Here is a 21,820-nt window from a genome sequence, read left to right as displayed (position 1 = left end):
ATAAAGGCATTGGATTTATTCAGTATTTCACCAAAACACGCTGTTGAAATAAGGATTGAAAAAACACTTTTTTTCCCCCTTTGACTCCTACTTTTTCTATCTCATTCTCTTGAGTGTAAAGGAAATGCTGACTTGACATGCTGGTAGAGATTTACAGTGCATCTATAGCAGATGTTGAAGGATAGCTTTTGATTTCGTCCCCACACCCATCTTTTCCTCGACCTCTTCTCCAATTTGAATTGTCACCTGAAACCACCTTATCCGGGTGCACCTGCCACATCATAAATAACATTGTGCAAAAGCAGTTGCTAATTCAAACACAGTCTGCTGTTTAGAAAAAGGCGGCTTTTCATCTGGTGCTTTAGTTGGTTTGAAACCATTAGGCATGCCTTTCAAATCCATTCATCCCTTAAATCACCCAGCGCTTGCTTCCTTGCTGCTGGATCAATGTCAGGCTGAACTTTTTCAGGGTCCTTGGAAGAACATGATATATCTTTGTGACTGAATTAGCTGCTCCTGTAAGATACCTTGTCTGTCAACCAACTTTTCAGCTTACCAAATTAATTTTACGAAAGAGCACTCATCTTGTATACCTGAGTTGGATAGATCTTTTACTTGGCTTTGGGAAGTTTTCCAGCATGCTAATGTTGGTGGCACTAAACTTTCTTTTAGCCTGGTTCATTGTTTAAAAAGAAAAAAAAAATCTGTTTCCCATTGTCTCACTGCATCTTCCCCATCCCAAAAGGCTGCCTCAATTTAGGAAAAAAAAAAAAAAATGTCTGTTTAAATATCTCTACCCAAACCAAAAGAAAGGTCATTTTTTTAATCCTCTTTAACTCTGTTTGATTGGTACTACCTGAAAATAGAAGTATTCCTTGATTTCTAAGGAGCCAGTTTTGAATGTGTTAGGCCAAGGTACCCCTCAGAATCACCACATTCTCCTCCTTTGAAGCAGAGTAGATAAATAACATCTAGGTTCTGTACAGGCCAGCACATGGGCTTCCTAATCTGGGAGCTGAGCTCCCTGAAAGTTTTTCCAACCTTTTGCATCTCTCTAGAGGCAATGTGGGGAGAGGTTTGTAATCTCCCTAAAAAGCTAAGAGCCACTGGCCAAACAATATATTCTGAATCTCCAGGAACTGGTTTACTAAGGACACTTTGTAAAGTGAGCGTTGCACTAGAGATTAAGATGCCCTGTGCCTTATCTTACTGGTAGTGATTTGAATCAAGTCAGCAGCTTTTGCAAGTGTCTCATGTAAATCTTTTTTCCAAAGGAATGAACTACTTTGAAGTTTGATTTAACACTCAGTTAATGCCAGTATTTAACTTGATGCTGTCACACATTTTAATTTTGGAAAGAGTCCATGTTTTTCTAAACAAGATTTGGGGTTAGCAGTTCCCCCCATAGGTAGGTATGTTAGGCTGGGCAAAATTTGTGCTATAGGAGAATGGCAGACCATGGAGAAGTTGATTTTTGAGATTATGTTGGAAAGGGCAGACAGGAGTAAATTGAGAGTTTACAGGACCCCAGAGACAGAAAATATTAATTATGAGCACTGTAAAGGGGAGGTTTTGCTGCAAATAAGGAGAAGTCGGAACTACATTGAGATTAAAAAATAAGTAAGTGGAAGGTATGGGATAGGAGCCTCCCACTGAGCCCTGCTTCCACTGGGGAAATCATTAAGACAATTCATAGAGTTAATAACGCCCAGGGATAAATACTTCTCTGGATTCTCATGTCCAGTACTTGGATATTGTATTTGTTTTCTTAGACAAGAGCCGAGCCAATATTTAATCTGCTGAGCCTCACTTCATGTCCATACCTGAAGCAGGTAGATAGAAGTAAAGTCCTGGGCATCAAATCGGAGGGATACTGAACAAACAGGGTGATAACTTGAGAGAAAAAAAAGAGTCTGTTTATCTTCTTAGGTATTTAAAAATATGCTTCACACAGCACTTTCTGTACCATTCGACTGACCTTTCCCCTTGTTTATCGAATGCATCTCTGACACTAGACAGCTGATCTTTCCGGAACATGGCTGGGTGGGTCGCTTGTTAGAGATTGTCCAGAAATGGGTGATGAACGCTGTGACCCATGATCTTTCTTTTGGTCGTTTGTCTCATACAAATTTTTACTAGAAATCTATAAAGTATACACAACCAAATATTACTGTATTTCATTGACTCTAAGATAGATGTATTTTATTTACATCTATTGTAAAATGCTCTTTTATTTCATATGTGGCTAAAAAAGACTTAATTAAACATTTTTTTTATCATTTGGCTATTGATGGGCACCCCAATTTTAAAGATACTAAAATATAAATAAATGTATATTAGAATATGTGAAATTTCTGTCTAGATGGGACTATGTTTTGATTGCAAATGTCAGTAGCTTAAATATTTTTGTTGACAGTATTGCTTTGTAATAAGAGTAATTAATGGCCTTAATGTATCTTTGGAGCAAGGATTTATGTAGAACATGTAAAACATAAATTTTTCTAATAGCTTACAATTTGGGACAAACTGACAGGCTTTTCATTTTATAGTTAAACATTAGAAGTTCAAAGAATACCATTTGCAATATAACATGTCATGTAATAAATTTTGAACCTGACATCTGAAGACTGAGGTTTGAAACTCTGCCCTGTCTGTCCCTTATCTGATGTGTAACCCCAAGCGAGTTGTTAGTTTTTCTGAACCTTAGCGTCTTATGCAGTCAAAACCATGAGAATGTCTCCCAAACTGGGTGGTTGTAGAATCCAAAACGGCCTTGGTAGGCAGTAAACCTTACACAAATGGGAGCTGCTGACATTCTCAGAGCCTTCCACACCATGCTTCTCAGGTGAAGGGCCTTGAGGGGGAATCAGAGAAGTACAGGACTGTGGGATGTGGAGACTTTTTCCAGCACGCACGATCCTGTAGTAGAAGAAAGTACAGCTAAAAGTAGGAGACGGCCTAAGGAATTAAACAGATGCTAACTTGAGTATATGGCAAGATAGAAAAATATGACCAGTGTGCAGAAATAAGGTATATGTGGGGGCTAGGGGACCCCACATACTGTGTGAGTTCAGCAATCAAGGTGACTTATGGGAAAATCAAATCAGCTGATTAGCAACAAAACTTTGGGGTAATTAGAAGGCAGAGAAAATGACCTGTGACATACTCTCTTAAAAGTTATTTTTCAATATAATAAGCTATAACTCCCATTAACTTACCTCAGTTTGGTTTCCATTGCTATTTGCAATATTTTCTTTTGGCGCCTGGTTGGAGGGGGTTTTCTAAGTGTTGCGATTTTTGTACCTCCTGAAATAAATCCTGTGTGTGACACATTTCCAAGGACCAGTGCAAAAGCCTTTTGCCATTGCTCTAATAAGGCTCTAAGAAGAACTTTGCTATAAAGAAAATCAGTAGTTTGTTATAATTTAGAATTTTGGAAGGGGTGAGCAAAATTAGAAGTAGTTTTCCAGATGAAAAACATACTGGTGGGGGGTGGAGGGATGACTTTCCCAAGTTTTCCTGGCTATGATGCGCCACATTGGGACTTCTCTAGATATGAATCCTTGTCTGCTTTGTGGGAGTAAATAATTCAGATGTACAAATACTTGGTGGCTTCTGTTGCAGTTCCCTAAAAGGGAACTCTGAGTGAACCACGACTATTTTGTGGGTTAGTGCTTAGTGTTAATAAACTGAAGGCAGCAGGTATACGAGATTCAGGAGAGCTTCACTGGGCTCGCTTGGTGCAGTGGCCATGTCACCGTGTGACCTCTGCCACACGGTCACTTCACTTCACCTCCCAGGGTCTCAGTTTGCACATTTATGGAAAGAGGAGACCGGACCAGGTTGTGACGGCACTGGGCTTTGGCTTCTTCCAAGACTGTTTTAGAGTCATTCCTAACCACTTAGGACACCCATTTGCCCACCTTCTTACAGCCTCTGAATCCTTCTGGCTCATCCTCAGGCTTCTAGGCAACCACTTTGAATTGATCGCCCTTAGAAAGTAAAATGAAATCTGTTTGCCATGCTGGACCAGTTGGTTTCTATGGTCCTTTTGGACTTTTAACATTTTCTGGAATTCCCGAATCCTGGTCAGCCATCTCCCAAAGCACTTCGTTAGCATGGTTTCTGTAGTGATGAATAGTAAGTGGAGAAATGGAGGAAAATTCATGGCACTTGGCAGAAAAAGAAACACACAGAAAAACTCCAGGGCATGATAGAGTGAGTTCTACTTGTCATCCTGTACACGAAGGAAACTGTGGGGACAGAGCCAGGAGTAGTTTCCAGGCTCTCGGCCTCACGTGGAAAGATGCTGGCTCAGGTAGTAAACGACCATCAACTGTGGTTAGATGGCCATCAGCTGTGGCTAGTTGGCCGTCAGCTGTAACCAGTGAGCCATTGGCCACTAATATAACTGCTGTGGCTACGCTAGCAGCAATTGGGGCTAGCAAGAAGATGGTGGCTGGCAAGCGTGGATTGCAGTTAGCATGGCAGAGTGCAGTTAGCAAGGGGAGTCAGTCAGTTGGCAGAAAAGCGGAAAGCAGGTCGCACGTCCTGTGAATCCAGCCTCCAGTGAGACTACAGTGGTATGACTCCCCTACCTATGGCTCCGTGGGTGTTCCTTTTTGGCCTAGCCATATCCTGCGTTCTTATGTGGGGAGCGGGAGCAGAGACCCCGCCTGACACCCTGCATGACAGAAACTGTGTGGTTTTAACTGTCTAAAGCCGGAGGCAGAGAGTCCAATCCAGACGATTGCTCCCTCTAGGCTCTCAACAGTAACTTTCAGATGCCTCTCGTCTCAGATCCCGGCATCTCAGTTTTTGAGTTTCTCCTGGCAGAGGTAGACAGGATCTTATTTTTCTTCCCACCAAGGACAACCCATTTGTAGAGATTCTATTGCACATGAATCGTCCTCAGAAAACTGGCAATTTGAAGAAGACAGAAACATACCTTGTCCATTGCCTTATACCATGTTAACACTGAGTGACTTATTTAACCAGGAATCCTGCGTGTGAGGTCTTACCAATGAAGTGTGGAGCACTTGTGTTGCCGTTTAGATTCCACATTTCCTGATCCTTTGGTCATGACCATGCCCTGCCTAAGCGACATGCACAACAGTGGTGACCCTGATAATAGCAAACATCCCCAGATAGAGTGATTCTCAGTAATCACTTTCTGCGCATTTGTGGCTATGTTTTCAGGGATCCTTTTACATTCTCCCTCAGCGTTGGTGTGTGGAAGGGATAGACTACAAACTGCTGAAGCTTTTTCTCTGTCTCCTTTTCTTGATGCTAAGTGCCAAGTTCACCTGTCAGGTCAGCTTTATAAGTGATTTTTTTTTCCCCAACACCCCATCTGAGTGCCATCCCCCCCCCCCCCCCATGGAGACACTGCACATATTGTGAGGCTTGCCCCCTAATGGGTGGAGCTGGAACTTAGATGCTGGGGGTGAGGTCTGTGTCTTCTCAGACTGGGCTCCACAGCCCTACGCCATTCAGATGCAAATGTCTTTTAGCATCTTGAAAGGAAGGATTAGCCCAGGTTGTATCCTCATGCAGCCTCCACACACCCTGTCCCTGTCAGCTCAAGGCTGGAGTTTGGCTTCCTCTCATTGTTTGACTGCTGAATCCTTCAGTCTGGGCAGCTCCTGAACGGCTCCATTGTCCAGATCTGCTGCCAGAACCCGGGAGTCCGTTCTCAGGGCCTCTCCCGTCCCTAGGAATCCAAGTGATAACTTAATAGCCTCTGGCCTCTGCTGAGCATACTCTGACAGGGCTCTGTGAGTTGTAAAGCACACAGGTGGAGAGGAATGTCACAGTGCTCTTTGCTTTCCAAATCAGGCACCTCCTCAGCCTGCGTGTTTCCTGAGAACTGAGGCTTTATAGAGCCCTCCACCTCCATAAGAATTTAACACAAAGGGGTGAAAATCAATAGCATCCCATCTTCCAGGGAAAACTAGGGAGTCGGCAATAAATCTGATGTATTTATACATCTGTACACACACACACACACACACACACACACACACTCACTCTGTGTACTTTAATTCTAGGCCTCTTTTACAATTTCATTTTCAACTTTTGTTTTTGTTATCCTCTAATATGCCCTGTGCTGGTCCGATATTTCTTAACTGTTCTGTAACATATATCCCAATGAACTTGGAAGGCTTACACATTTCCTCCTTAGCATAATAGTTGCCTCAGTGGGGCAAAGCAATTTGAAGCACAGTTCCACTCCCCACCTTTACAACCAGATGTGAAGGACTGATACCTAAATATGGCAGCCAGAGACCCGAATTTAAGTCCAGATTGGATTCTTTGATCTAAGCATTTTATGGCATTTAATGTAAATGAGATTGGTACTCAAAAGTATGCGTACATGTGTTACTCAAAGAACAGTTTGCTTCTTGATGGGTTCTGTTACTGTATCAGAGAGAACCTAACCTATTTTTAAAATTGCCTGTTTTCTCATTACTGTTAAAGCCTAATACCTGTTAAAGCTTAATTTTGGTTTGGATTGCATATTACTGATACTATGTGTTCTCTTTTTTCATTTATTTTAGGAAAGCATGCCTCAGACGCCTCCCTTTTCAGCGATGTTTGACAGCAGTGGTTACAACCGAAACCTCTATCAGTCTGCAGAGGACAGCTGTGGAGGGTTGTATTACCATGACAACAACCTCCTCTCTGGATCTCTGGAAGCACTCATCCAGCACTTAGTACCTAACGTGGATTACTATCCGGATGTAGGTATCAGTATTCATTTGAAACACATCCTTGGCATTCAGCAGAAATCATAATATAGTAGTCAGGGATCCTAATACTACCAAATTATATCTGGGTGGCTAAGAATTTTTCTAATACAAAATAGCATATGATTATTGACTGCTTTGAGATCAGATTGAGCTTGGGTGTGATTCAGATTTTGGTGGTTGTCTGCATATCAATTTCTTTCCAGGATTGATACCACATTGTAGGCAGTCAGATGCCATCTAAATGAAGCATCTGTAATATACCTTGGTTCTTAAATGGACAAGCCAGACAACATTGGATGCTACCGTAATATTTAATGCCTTTTTGTTTCCAGGACCGTCACTATGCTGAGAAAAGTGAAGTTAGACAAACTTCATAGCAAAGGGAACAAGCGTTACATTCAAGATGAAGTTTTTTATAGAATGGACCTCAGATGACATGCTTGCTAATGTTTTACTTTGATAACGGACATTTGTATAGATAATACTTCCTAACCTAGGCAATTCATTTACATCTGCTCAGTCATTACAGCAATTCCAAGAGGCTAGAGAGGAGAAAACTGAAATTCGTAATTTGCATATGGTTTCACTCCCAATTAGAGTTCATGAAAGTATGTAGACACTAGATTCATATGCTTTTATAAATATAATAATGACCTTGGTGTGTAAAGGATAATTTGTGCTTGCCACTGTAATTCACCATAATATTTCTTACTGAGTTATCTCTGTATATGATTTGTTACATAGAATTCTCAAATATGTTGCCACACAGGGAAAGCTTGTAATCAAAAGTAAAAGGAGTTCCTTGTTCAGCTCTCTTAAGTGTTTATGAGCCTAGTAAAGGCGCCTAAATGGTGTTGGGGGTGACCCATGGAATTTTTCTTTTCATTGGAAGTCTGAAACTGTTATAACAAATAAGCACTACTTCATTACTGGCTTCTTGGGAGACAATGTGGTTAAAGAAAAATATAGTGTGATACTGTATTTTATCAAATTTTTTAACCTTTGAGCAAATAAATAACTTGAAAGCCTGCCTTTGAATATTGTGACACAGCACACAAACACTTCAGTGTGTGACCCACGACACACTGGAGGATTCTTGAGCTGATGTTGGTTGGGTATTTTGGTTTCCATTTAGTTATCATCCTATTTGGACACAGAACACGATTCTGTATGGGTAGTACATTTAAGTTAGATTTATCTGTCAGGGCTGAATTTCATTCTTCTTCACTAGAGTGAGTTATGCGTGCTGGTATCCTGGCTCCCAGAGGACGGACGTGAAAATGTGCTGTGAATAACTTCTGTAGCTAAACTTATCTTGTAGTTTTGTTATTGTTAGTGTAGTTTAAAGGAAAAAATCCACGAGAAGATGGATCCATCTTATGGTGTTTTATTACTAGTAAGCATCACTTTGGAAACTGCAGCATGTTAACTTTGATCGAGAGAACTTAATGAAATAAGGTGTATAATATTTGGAAAAATAGTAGTTTCAGAGAGAATTAACCTTGATGTTTTTTTCTCTTGCCACAGAGAACATATATATTTACCTTTCTACTCAGTTCTCGGTTATTTATGCATCCGTATGAGCTAATGGCCAAAGTTTGCCACTTATGTGTTGAGCACCAGAAGCTAACTGATCCTGATGGTGATAAGGTAAAGATATGTTTTGACCTTTTCAGTTTTTTTACTATTGGGTTTGGTAACTCTATGGCTTAGATTTTGTGAACATGTCCTGAAGTAGCCCTAGCTTATCCCTAGGCTGAGGTGCATAAATGATATCATGGTTATGCAAAGGGAATTGGTAATGGCATAAAGAACGCAATACAAATCTAATGCCATGAAAGATCCCTAGAGCCTTTCTTCAGTTGGTGGCAGTTGATATAGGGGAGGGAGAGTGGAGCTTCTTTAACCCCAAAGACTTAGCACTTGAAGTTTATCAGTGACGCTGTTTGTAATTATTTATTTGATATAGTCCATGGTGATAGATATCATTGAATTAGATTTGCTTTTTCTCCCTAGAACCAGATAAGAAAAATTGCACCCAAAATCCTTCAACTGCTGACAGAATGGACAGAAACATTTCCTTATGATTTTCGGGATGAAAGAATGATGAGAAACTTAAACGATCTGGCTCACCGAATAACCAGTGGTGAGGAGGTGGGTAACCTGAATTTAGCACGACACTTGAATTTCCAGGTAGAACCTTGGTGGAAAATGATGCTGAATAAGGCATCAGAATCCCCACTGCTTCCTTTCTGTTTTACCTTTGGGCAAGTTCTCTACAAAGCATATGGGTCTGTTTGGTGTGTTAAATGGGCATGATTATACAATCCCACTTCAAAGGGATTGGATCTAGAGTTTTATGTGATTAATTTGGGGGAATATTCATGTCCATTCATGCACAGGATTCATGATGCGAGTGTGCTCTTTTTGGGTCTCTTTTATTTTTTCAATTTTATTTTTGAACTTAAATTTATTGGAGTAACATTGGTTAATAACACTATGTAAGTTTCACCACCCAAAGTGTAGTCTCCTGTCACCATGTATTTGACATATATTTGACCTCTTTGACCCTGATCAACCTTACTCCCTACCCTCCTTGCAAGTGTGTTTTAGTTTTACTTTCTTTAGTTTTTCTTTCTTCCTTCCAGAAAGGTTTGACATAGCAAGTTAGGTAATAAATATCATATTTGTAGATATAAACACTAATAGACATAAAATAAATAACAGTATATTAACAGATAATAAGTAGTATACTAACATATTATAAATCAAAATGGACAGTTTGTACCATGGAAAAAAGAAAGCAAATGGGCTAATGTAGAGAACCAACCGAATGGGACAGGACTGCTATGATTTACATGTAAGCGCCAGATAAAAGGGAACTACAGTTGGTTATATAATTTTCACGATCAGAAGAAGGTTAAGCATACTAACTCTTCAGGCATTAAATGAAATGCAATTTTAAAAAAACTTTTATGTGAGAGACTGTATAGGGGGCATAGAATGAGATCATGGAAACTACGCTGTATAGAGTTTATAACAAATAATTCTTGATAAAAAATGGAGGCCATATGATTAAGGTCTACATTAGCAAAGGTGATTCTTTGTGAGAGGAGAAGACAAAGAGAAAAGGATCCAAGTCATCTGGTGCCAGAAGTAGACTCAAGGCTAGTGCCTAAGATATGTGGAGATGGAAAGTAAGTCTCTTAGATAATCTTTCATAAATATCGCTTCCCTCAGGTGAGTCTTTGTTAAGAGCTAACTAGCTGCGACATATTCAAGCTTATCCTCTTTGTAGCAGGCCTGGAGGGCTGGTATTCTGTGTTGAGGCTTGTTGGGCAAGGAAGTCCTTGTAGATTTCTGTGTTGCTGGTGAGTTCTTGGGAGCAAGTGACTTAGGCACACATATAACATTTTCTCATAAAAAAAGGTAGATGAAGCATTTGGCAGTTGTAGTGATGTCTTGTTTCATTTGCCTTAAAATGAGTTTTCTAATTACAAATAACCTTCCCTGAGAACTTACTCTTTCAGTGGCATACTGCAAAGTACGTAACAAGATACCCTATCTGTTCTGTGTACTACTGGTGAATATATTCTAATACCATTTCCCCTAACTTAAAAATTAAAAAGAGAAAAAAAAATTAGACTAAAATTGTATAAGATTAGTCCTTGAAAAAGTTGTACTTGCTTTCTTGAATTATGTTCTCATGAAAATGGAATTAACCCTTTTACTGACATTATATTGAACCCTGATACTCAAGACAGCCATATTTCCATAAGGCTGAATGAGTGCTTTCCTGACTCATTTTGCAATTTGTGTCTGTTATAATCATTTTGCCAGTTTGTGTGTGACAAATTCTAGCAAGGTATGAATTGGTAAGTCCCTCACTCACTAAGGCCAAAGTTAAGCATCATGATGCAGCTTTGTAGGAAAATCCTTTATTAGAGGGGTTGGCTCTTGGGTTGCTTGGCAGGGTCAAAGCTGTCTCAGTGACCTTAGTTTATGACAAGCTGCTCAAAAGATTAGTGGCTTCATAAGAACTTTTTCTTGTATGGAGGCTGAGCCCTAAGCCAGTCAGTGCTTCGCTTTAGCTAAGTTGTATTTAGGGTCTTGATATGGCAGTCAGCTTACCTTCTCTCTCTTGCTTTTTTAAAAGGTAGAAATGGTGACTTGGTCCTTTCCAAAAAGAACACCTTCAAAATCTTTGTCTAATAAATACTAATAAAAAGTTAATGTTCTCAAAATGCCAAATGGATGGATTTTTGTCCTTCTTGTCATGAGAGAGAGGGTGATCATTTCTATCTGTGCTGGAGAGATGGATCTTTTTTTTTTTTTTTTTTTTTTTTAACAAGGTCAATACACTTAAGTGTTGGTAGAACTGTGCAAAGGGCCAAACAGCCTTCTGACCTGGCTTCTTATCAGCATTTCTGTGTTAACAAATCCTTGATAAACCTTGAGATTTTCAGAATGTTTTGAGTGTGAAAAGAGATGAGAACATAAGCCAAGTCTAACTAAGGAACTGATGAACCTAGAGGTTGAGTGGAGAGATGTCACCTGCCTTGATCAGGTTGGGTTTTACAGGGAGATGTTGTTCCTTCTACTTCTATCCAGTATTCAGAATCAGGTCCTCACTTGGCAGCAGCTTGATCTGAGTGTGCTTTTGTCACGTCCCTGAATTCTTTGCTCCTTCTTTATTTCTATAATTACCTCTATAGGTAACTGCTCTGTAGCAATGTCCCTTTCAGCTCTAAAATTTTGTTGTGGATGCTCTTTCCTCAGTTCTTTGCTTGGCATGCCACTTACCTGTCATGTGCTTAAGTGTCTCTCCTCAGAGAGACCTCCCCTCACCACCCCGACCACAACCATATCCCACCCCACCCCCCATTATTGGCTTTCACCACTGTTTCCTTCATAGCACTCTGTGTTAGTAATTACTTGCTTTTTTTATGGCTGTTTTTTCCCCGTTAAACCCCATGCTGTTGCCCCTTGGCTCACCATAGCTCCTTAACTTCTAGCTCAGTACCTGGCACTTAAAAGGCACCCAGTGGTGTTTTTGAATGAATGAATGAATGAATGAATGAATGAACGAACAGTTTGTTTCCTATTCAATTACTGGAGTAGGAAAAATGTTTCCTATACTGAAATATTATTTCTCTCCACGGGAAGGAGCGTGGGCTTGGATTAGGACTTGTTGCTTCTTGCCTAAGACTTTATGGATTTGTTTTTTTTGGCAGTCGGTAAATCCAGGTGTGCCCCATATATAATTTAGTCAGGTTCTTCTGAATCTGCTAGGACAGTTCCACATAATTTGGCTTAATATTTTTCACCCCTGGGAATTTGCCTAAAATGAAGTGGTTTATTAGGACTTGCCTGCAAGAAACATGAAATGAAATTAATGATTGAATTACATGACAAATGACTATAGTGGGTAGAATGCACTTTTCTCTTCCTTAAGGGGATGGTCTTTATCTTTATTTGCCAGGTAATTACTGTCACTGGCATTTGAAGTTATGAAAAAGAATAAGTACATATTTAGCAATTCGTGACTCAGTAAGGAAGCATGCTTAATAACACAAAGCTTTGTTTCTTACGGATTCAAATGGCAGCAGGAAACTTTTAAAAGAGGTCATACACACACACACACATATATATATATATGCACACATACACACACACACATACACACACATACTAGTTCTTTGTTATTTGAATAGCTTTCCCCCTTGTACTCTTCTGTATATATTTTCCTCTTATATTTCGCTGCTTTTGTGCACTAGCTGAATCCTTGACTGTACATTCCTCTGCTACCTCTTCCCTAAAAAAGCATTTTTTTACGGTGTAGAATAAGAATCTTTCACCAGCAATACTAGTAGAGCATTGGTTCTAAAACTTTGCTGCATGTCAGAATCACCTGGGGGGAGCATTATGACATTTGAAGCAGAAGGATGAAGAAACCATTTTAAGTTCATAGATTTTTAATGTAATTCAAGATCATGAAAGTAGAAGAGGCGAGGGGACTAGGGATGAGAGATTTATTTTATTTTCATTTTTGTTGAGGTATAATTGTTATAAAACATATTAGTTTCAGGTGTACATCATGATTCGATATTTGTATATATTATGAAACGAGCACCACAATAAGTCTAGTTAACGTCTGTCACTAGACTTTGGTACACAATTACTTTTCTTGTGATGAGAGCTTTTAAGATCTACTCTTTTAGCAACTTTCAAATATGTAATACAGTATTTTTAACTATACTCACCATGTCATGCATTATATCCCCAGGCCTTATTTATTTTATAATTGGGAACTTTGTACCCTTTGACCCTCCTCACCCCCATTTCATCCCCCATCACCTCCATAAGGGATTTAAAACAGCTCTCAATTCAGCCTTGAACTGCTTTGAATTCCAAAGAAAGAGGTGTTTTCTTTGAGTGACAAGTGTAGTACCAAATAGATAGCATCTTCTAAACTGATAACCTTAATGTTGTGTGGAAGATAGGTGTTTTGAAGGTTCAATTTTTTAAAAAACATGGATATTTCATTATTAATTTTAGGGTAGTCTGTGAACGTAGAGAGAAAAAATGGTCATCTAATGGGCCAATTTTAAAGAACTCAGTGGAATGTACCAACAAGTAGAGAAGTAAAGAAAAAAGTAGGCTGGTTATACTTTTTTTTCCTTGACTATATGAGAATTGATCATTTCCAGATGTGTTCATCATTAATCCTCATCATAAATATGAAAATGTCTAATCATTTGAGTTTTTTTAATATGCCCTCATGAACAAATTACTTCTGGAAAATAATATGGTTCTTACACTTGTAGGTTAGACACCATTTAATTTTCAGATAATTAATTTTGGAAAATGGTATTGTGATAACTTTTAAAAAGAGCTGCTTAGGCAGTGAAGGGTAAACAGGCCTTTCTACATCTCTAAATTCACTGAGACTGTCCTTTTTTGGAGCTCTCAACCTAAGGACCATGCTAGCATTGAATCGGCCCATGTGCCTTCCTCTGATAGGGGTCTCATAATTTACCAAGAAGGATCATTATTGTTTGTTTGGCAATTTTGGGCTAGCACAGGAAGAATTAAAGAACTCCATAACTTACATCATGATAACTGTACCCCAGGGACTGACTGTGAAGTTATTTCTTGGACTCAACAAGTGATTTAAAAGTCAAGGAGTTGACGTTGATCTATAATACATACACTGCTTTTAAGACCAATTTCTCTTAAGGATCATGGCGGTAGCATAATACAGTAGCAAACAAAGTTGCAGATGGTAGTAGCGTTACAGGGAGAATTGCCCATGTGGAAGAGTTTGGTTGTGAACTTCAGTACCGACTCCTAAATGCAAAAGAAATGGACATGAGCCAAGTGCAGGGCAGATACCAAAAAGGAATATCCACTGCTTTCTGGGGTTACCCATGTTATGGGTAGAAGTCTGGAAGGGGATTGAGGGGTGAGTGGGAAGTAATGGTGTATTTCTGCGAGGTGGCTGTCCGTGCCCTTAGACTAATAAGACAGGGAATGATAGGAACGGGGAAATCAAAGGCGGCCCTAAAGAAAAAGTGTTAAGAAAAGGATGCCCTGATTCAAGATTAATGCATTTTAATGCATTTAAATTAAACCAGTACCTTCCTATACCAGCCCAGAGAACATTTAGTTATATGTGGTTCTTATTACATGGGATTCCTTCAGTAACTTATCTCAAATTCACTGTAGTTTTTTCATGGCCCAACTTGAATCATGCTCTCAAGAGCAGCCCTTGAAAAGAACAAAATCTTAAAGGTCTGAAAAGACATCTTATGTGTATGTGTCTCTTTGAAACTGCTAGAGCTAGGCTGAATCTTCCTGTAACTTCCCTAGACCAAGGTGGTTCTCCACCATCAAGGTAAAATCATTTAAGTATATAGTCTCCGAGTTTGCATTGTGGTAAAGATAGACTTACAGAGCAAGGGTGTAATCCTTTGCTTGTTCTCTGGCAGACATATAGGAAGAATGTCCAGCAGATGATCCAGTCTCTAATCCGCAAACTTGCTGCACTCAGCCAGTATGAGGAAGTCCTGGCAAAAATCAGCTCCTCATCTACAGATCGGCTCACAGTTCTCAAGACGAAGCCACAGTCCATACAAAGGGACATCATTACCGTCTGCAGTGACCCTTACACGTTGGCCCAGCAGCTGACTCACATAGAGCTGGTAAGGCTGCCGGCATCCTTGCTCTTTACAACCACAGACTTGGTTTGCTTTGGCAACCAGACAGTGTGCTTGTCAGCAGTAATGTCGCAGGAGAGGTTAAAATAATCCAAATGGGAAATAATCTATGAAATAGCTGGAACTGGTTTTGTTTGCATATTTGAATATACATGTTTCTGATATTCTGGGAATTCACTTTAAAGTAAATAGTAAGCTAGACTGAAGAGCGAAGAGTTGATTGACCTTCCTCCTCTCTTCCCTCGTCCCCCAATTAATTTTTCTGTGACTCATTCAGCCTTTCACTATCTTGTGTAGCACTGAGCTAAGCAGAAAATTGCCCTGCTTAGGGTAAGAGGCTCATTTTACAAGCTGCATTAATGTGGGGGTGGTGCCAAAAGTCGATAGACAGAGTTGACAGTCCATTTCTTCTCCTTTTCTTTAATCCTCTTGACCTCCTGGGTTTGTGTTTCAGGAAAGGCTCAATTACATTGGACCAGAAGAATTTGTTCAGGCATTTGTGCAGAAGGACCCTTTGGACAATGACAAGGTAATCAGTCTGCCCAGCGGTCAGCCCTGAAATCAGAAATGGAATTTCTTAGCCTGTGAGCACAAGAGACAGAAATTGGAACTCTTTTGTTTTAGGTTTTAAAATGAGACAGGTTTTTTTTTGGTTGTTGTTTGTTTTTTCCCCTTTTCATTAGCCGTGTCTGATTCATCATAGTTTTTCTTGAGCCAGGTCTCCAAGTGCCTTTACCATAGTCTTACCCTGTCACCGACTTTGACCCTCTTCTTCCTCCTTATTTGGAAATATAATAAGCAAGTAGATGCAGGCATTTGTGGTGACGAAGGTGGGAGATAAAGCATAATGGTTTTAGCAGATTAAGTCAGAAAGAAAATGCTCTGCTTGTGATTCAACAACAGCAGGGGTGGTAAAGACAGGATGTAGGTCCATCATGGTGAGGAAGAGTCTTTACCACTTGGCCTCTTGTTTTAAGGTGAATCCTTCATGGTAGGTTTATTGCCTGAGTGCAACCTGCATTTAAAGAAAATGACACTGGGCATGGACTGTAAAACCAGTGTACATATGTAAGAAATTTTGGCCCCAGTGCTCTTCAGAAGCATTTCAAATTACAAGGCAAAGACTAGTGAGTTTTCTTCCACTGATGAAAACTCCGTTTTGGGAGTCGGGGCAACAGCTGTTTTCCGGCCTTAGAACAGTTTCCCTCAGTACAGGAAGTGAGGATTAGGTTGTGCAATCAGTGGAAGGCCAGTGGCCTTTGTTTATTTGTTCCTTTTGGAAGGAAGGAAAGAGGGATGTGATTAATCTCTTCAGGCTTGGCCTTGAACTCCGAGGTGAGCTGACTTCGGCTTTCCAACGATGTGTCATTCACCCTACTAAGGACCATGATGACGTAGACGTTCATGTGTCTACCGTGGAAGATATTTCTTTTCTTGCTACAAGATGCTCCGAAATTTTGTCCTAGACTTAATTTGAAGAAAAACTTTTCTAGTCCTCTGTATTCGCAGCTTCTCCTTGCTGTGCTGATAGCAATTGGTATTCACATCTCATCCATCCGTCGATTATTTTAGAATGTACTTGTGCTTCTGAGGATAGTTCCTGTACTTGTGCTTCTGAGGACAGTTCCCACTGAGAGTAACTTAGTTTCCTGGGAGGGAAGGACACTGTCATGCATGTGTCAGAGGACATTTCTAGACCCTAAGGATTCCACCGCACTATGCTAAGAGATCTTGATTTCTGTAAGGAGAGTCCAGGATGTTAGTCCCTCCCACCTTCTCTCCCAGTTCCTCTCTCCCACCCCATCCTAGAAAGCTTTCCTAATCCATAAACTGAGAGTTAAGGCCCATATATGACAAAAATGAGAGCCTAACACACACTTTGTTTTTCCTTCTCCAACTCATCTGTTCACTCGGCCGCCCCTTTAGAGTTGCTACAGTGAACGGAAGAAAACACGTAACTTAGAGGCTTACGTGGAATGGTTCAACCGCCTCAGCTACCTGGTTGCGACAGAAATCTGCATGGTGAGAAAATGAGTTTTTTCTGTCTCTAGGTCTCTACATTATTCTTTCGTACTCATTTTACTGCATCTATTGTGCCCACATGTTGGATAACTTTCCTATTTTTTTCTCTTTTTCTGTACAGCCTGTAAAGAAGAAGCACCGGGCAAGAATGATTGAGTACTTCATTGATGTGGCTCGAGAGTGTTTTAACATTGGCAACTTTAATTCCTTGATGGCAATAATCTGTGAGTGTTGTGATCCTGAATTGCTTCAAAATGTTCAGAATGCTTTACATGACCCAATTTGGTACCAGCATGTATAATCCTTGTAAAGTACACAAGAATTCATGGAACACATTTAGTCAATTTATCCTTATCTGAATATTTATCTGTAAAAGCTTATAAGTGAGACATTTGTATAAGTTAAGGGTTTAAAAAGTAGTGGGGCAGCTTGTGTATGAAGCATTATAAAAATATTTGATCTGAGACTAAATTACATGACTCTGTCAGCTTGAACAAGAGGGTAGCTTGAGAAACTGGAACACAGGGGATAAAAAACAACTTGTATCTCTGGAACCCTACACATCAATCATAAGACAAATAACCCAGTGAAATGAAGGGCAAAGTACTTGAACAGGCACTTCACAAAAGAAGATACAGTAATGGATAATAAGCATATGAAAAGGTGTTACACATCATTAACCATCAGAGAAATACAAATTAAAATCACAGTGAAATACCATTTCACACACTGGAATGACTAACATGAAAAAGACTGATTGAACTAAATATTGGTGAAAATGTGGAGCAGGTGGAACTCTCAGACATTATCGGGGAAGGGGGTATAAAATGGTTCTACTACGTACTTTGCCAAACTGTTTGGCAGTTTTTTATAAAGTTTACTTATACTTAGTAATGAACACTTTTTCAGAATATAAGTGAGAATGGCTTTTCTTATTTCTCTCTTTCATTTTTCTTTTCCCCCTCCCCATTTTAAATGGGAAGCTGGCATGAATATGAGTCCAGTCTCGCGATTAAAGAAAACCTGGGCCAAAGTGAAGACTGCAAAGTTTGACATTCTTGAGGTATGTGAAACTGATATTTTGCTGTTAAGTAACATTTTTTTTTTTTTATACCTGGAAAGTGGAATTCCTTTATTTGATCTTGCCTTTTGATCAGATAGTACTACAGAGAAAAAAACCCACCTCTTCTTAAAGATCCAGGGACAGAAAAGGGAATAGAATTGGGTGGTGGGGGGGGGGGGATAAATCAGGTTGTGTACTAGTCTTTTCATAGAGAGAGGTGTCCATTTTGGGGTGAATTGACTAAGAAATGGTGACCTGTCAGTCACATCACATCATATGCCAGGATGGAATTTGAGTCCTGAACAGTTTGGAGTTCTCCTTCAATGTATGCCTACTAACTTTGTTTATTTACAGTGTCCCAGGGGAGGAATTCCCCATCCCTACAGAAATTTTCATTCATCCTTTCAACCAATTTCGCTAGCCTATGAAAAAGCCCTTCCAATATAATCTCAGGGTAGTAAGACTTACACATAAAGGCATTTGTATTTGAATCATATTCATGTCATTATTACCTTGGCGTATTGGTGCTTTGAATCTACTAACTCTGGAGATAATAAGAAATTAGTTTTTCCTAAGTTTTCCCCCAAATTGGGAATTATCATTGGGCATATAACATTTTGCTTTATTCATATTGTCTGATAAATTTCTTTCCTTCTTGTAAGATAGTATGCTTCAATTATTTGTGAATGATTTGTTACCCAAAGCAAAGAACAAATTAATTATAGTGTTGGGTCCCTGTAGGTGGCTAACCATCAATTGACACAGTAACCTTGAAATGAAACCAGGAAATGGTTTCTGATGTTGGCGTTTGACTCTTTGTTATCAGTTTTAAATCTAATCTCAACAGTTAACCTGGAAAGAATTTGGTCTGGGTTTAATATTATCAAAGCTGACATCAGCTTAGGTAAATGAAGCACATCTCAGGAAAGAAAACATTTGTGCTCTAATGTGTTTCATGCCTGTGTGTGTGTATAAGAGGGATAAATCCTATTCTTAATGAGTTCCGTAACTTACTTTGAATTTTTCATGTACAGTTAAGAAAAGTGTGATCTTACAAACTTTCTGCACGTGAGAAGTAAATAGTTCATCCTCTACTCTCTTTTATCTGCAGCATCAGATGGACCCTTCAAGCAATTTCTGTAATTATCGAACAGCTCTTCGTGGGGCAGCACAAAGATCTTTAACTGCTCATAGTAGCAGAGAGAAGGTATGTCCTTAAAGGAGTCTGATTCATGGGAGAGCTACCATGGTTTGTACTGAAATGCAATGTGAACTGCTCCTGAGCTTCTTTTACCTGTTTAGTTCTAAGAAAGAAAGCTGATACACTAGATATTTTATCACTTGCGACATAAGGAAGGGGAATACGAAAGGGAAACTGGCCTGCAGAAAGGGAGAGGTAACTTGATGTAGAACTTTGCAAATGTACATTACTTATTATTACTTAAATGATTATTTTGCAAAGTGTCTTAGTTGCATTTCAAGCAATAAATTAAGTCATATGTTAAGATGACTAACTAGCATTAGAGAGTAATTGAATTTAATGGAAAATAGACATTTAAGCTCTGCACAAGGTAGCTGACTTAATGTAACTTTTTCTCTTAAAAGGATTAGTTTACCTCCCATGGTTAAGTCATTTATTTTCAGAAAGTAGGTTAGTTACTATGTAGCATTAGGCCTGCTGTTACTAACTGGATATGTGAGTGGCAGAAAAAATATAAGAATGATGTCTGAGATATTAGTGATCCTCGCTCTATCTACCCTACCCTTAAACAGTTTCATATTATCCTAGATCCATCATACTCTTGACTCTGAGGGTCCTGTCTTGGCAGATTTCAGTGTTGTATTTCTTTATATGGGAAAGATAAGTGTTTTCAACAATTGGAGATCATGTTATCTTTGAAGTAAATACCTGATTATAGTAAAGGGCTGATGAAGGTTCCTTGATGAAAGTTATCTTCTGCGTAGATTCTGCCCATCCTTTAACTTACACTGTATCTTCAACAGAAATAAAAGAAATTAAAGAAAATGAAGGTAAAGAACATTTTAGGGTGTCTCAGTGGCTTCCCCCCAGAAAGCTTCAGCATCAGTGATCTAAAATAAAAAAAACTAACACAAAAAGAAACCCCAACTCTTTTAAATTAAATTTATTGGGGTGACATTGGTTAGTAAAATTATATAGGTTTTAAATGTACATTTCTATAATACCACTTTTTAAAAAAGCTAAATTGATTCTCAACAAAATCTAAAATATCAATTCTGATAATGTTTGAGAGATATTATAAATTTGTTAACTTTTTTTAAAATAAAGAAACAAGGTCAGAGAGGGGATGAAGGAGAAATAAGTTTCTCTAACTTAGTTCAGTGAAGCTTACCAACTTTTCAATTTTACTTGCCCATATCCCGGTACTCCTGTGACTAGATTGAGAAAAGATGTAATCCGAAGTTTTTTAAGCTTTGGAAAATTATCACATGCGTGGGAGGAGCCCAGCACCCTGAAGTGTGAGGATCTGTTGGAGGCTGTCTACAGCTTCTCATTCACTTCTCCATGTTGGATGCAAGGCTCCCTTTGCTCGTCTGCCTGGTCTCCAGTGAGAGTTTGCTGGGCTCTGCCTCAGTGAGTGGGCGGAGAGTCATATCTCTTGCTTAGTAGAGAGCTGCAGCATTGGCCAAAATGCTCCTGAAGTCGAAGCTCCCAGAGAGCTCTCATTGAATATTATACTTGTGGGGCTCTAATAGCTTTTTCCAGAAATAAACACAAAGTATGTACCCTTTACATCATTGAATAAATTCTGTTAGTTTTAGTTTCATTGTTTTTGTAAACCAGTTCTGTGTGCACATGAATTGTACTCTCTGGTTCGTAAAACAAATGAAATCACCAGCATTTGAAAAACTAGACTGTTTCTTTTCCACAATCAGTCTCAAAGGCTATGAATGAAAACATTACTAGATAAAATCCATCTTTTATTCAAGACAATTGGGATTCTTTTTTTCTGTTTTGAAGTGAGGGTAAATGCTCTTTATTCCTAAGTAATTTCGTATTTTAAAACCTTCCTGGTAACGTGACTAGGGTAATAGAATCTTTGGTAATCGTTCAAATCTCGAGTTTGTGGCCAAAGTGGCACATCTAATACCATGTTATAGAACAAATCAAATCTGTTTTCCACACAGGGACCTTAAATGATCTTTAAATAGTTTTCTTTTTATTTTCTTATGGGAACGAGTCTCCAGGTTTTTAACCATTCTTCATATGATTAGATGGTTTTAAATCCTTTTGCCATTCTACTTGTGTTCCTGGGAACTTGTTCCTGCTCATCAGCATTCATTTCTAGGTGATAATGCCTTTAAGGTGCAGTGGCCAAGCCTCTGAATGAAGAATATTTTGAGAGGGAATCGGAAGACATTATTTGAGAGGTTCTCCCAGTACAGGCATCATTGGCAAGACCTCCTAGAAACCAGACTTGCTTTGCTCTCTCCTGTCAGCAACCCATAACCCGAAGCTCACAGACATGCACCGTCCTTAGAATCTCCTGATGTTTACTATGGGGCTAGAGAGCTGAAGGGAAATATCCATGAGTAAATGAGAAGCTGAAGAAGCTTATTTTTCTTGCACATGGGCCTAAGGAGCAGAGCAGGGAAGTGTCTTAAGGAAGATTGCTTATATTTCGGACTTCTTGGAAGAGTGATTCAGTCAGCAGTGGGGCATCTCACGGGCACCATGAAATCCACAAATCACATGAGACATAGCCCTGGCCACCCCACTAGAG

General features: G+C 39.3%; 1 protein-coding gene across 7 annotated transcripts in view; it reads left to right on the top strand.

The window, feature by feature from the left end:
* The window catches only part of RASGEF1B (RasGEF domain family member 1B), a 522,412-nt gene that overhangs the window by 485,666 nt on the left and 14,926 nt on the right, over positions 1-21,820 (top strand). For all 7 annotated transcript variants that reach the window (XM_081056600.1, XM_081056605.1, XM_081056606.1 and 4 more), the window contains 9 exons: positions 6,561-6,743; positions 8,280-8,402; positions 8,769-8,906; positions 14,744-14,956; positions 15,426-15,500; positions 16,898-16,993; positions 17,115-17,217; positions 17,977-18,056; positions 19,168-19,263. In XM_081056600.1, coding sequence (XP_080912726.1) covers positions 6,561-6,743; positions 8,280-8,402; positions 8,769-8,906; positions 14,744-14,956; positions 15,426-15,500; positions 16,898-16,993; positions 17,115-17,217; positions 17,977-18,056; positions 19,168-19,263 — 1,107 coding nt within the window. The remainder of the gene's footprint in view (positions 1-6,560; positions 6,744-8,279; positions 8,403-8,768; positions 8,907-14,743; positions 14,957-15,425; positions 15,501-16,897; positions 16,994-17,114; positions 17,218-17,976; positions 18,057-19,167; positions 19,264-21,820) is intronic.

This window comes from Rhinolophus hipposideros, assembly GCF_964194185.1.
Source record: "Rhinolophus hipposideros genome assembly, chromosome: 1".
NCBI lineage: Eukaryota > Metazoa > Chordata > Mammalia > Chiroptera > Rhinolophidae > Rhinolophus > Rhinolophus hipposideros.
Note: the sequence above shows the minus strand (reverse complement) of the source record. Positions and strands in the feature narration are given on the sequence as shown.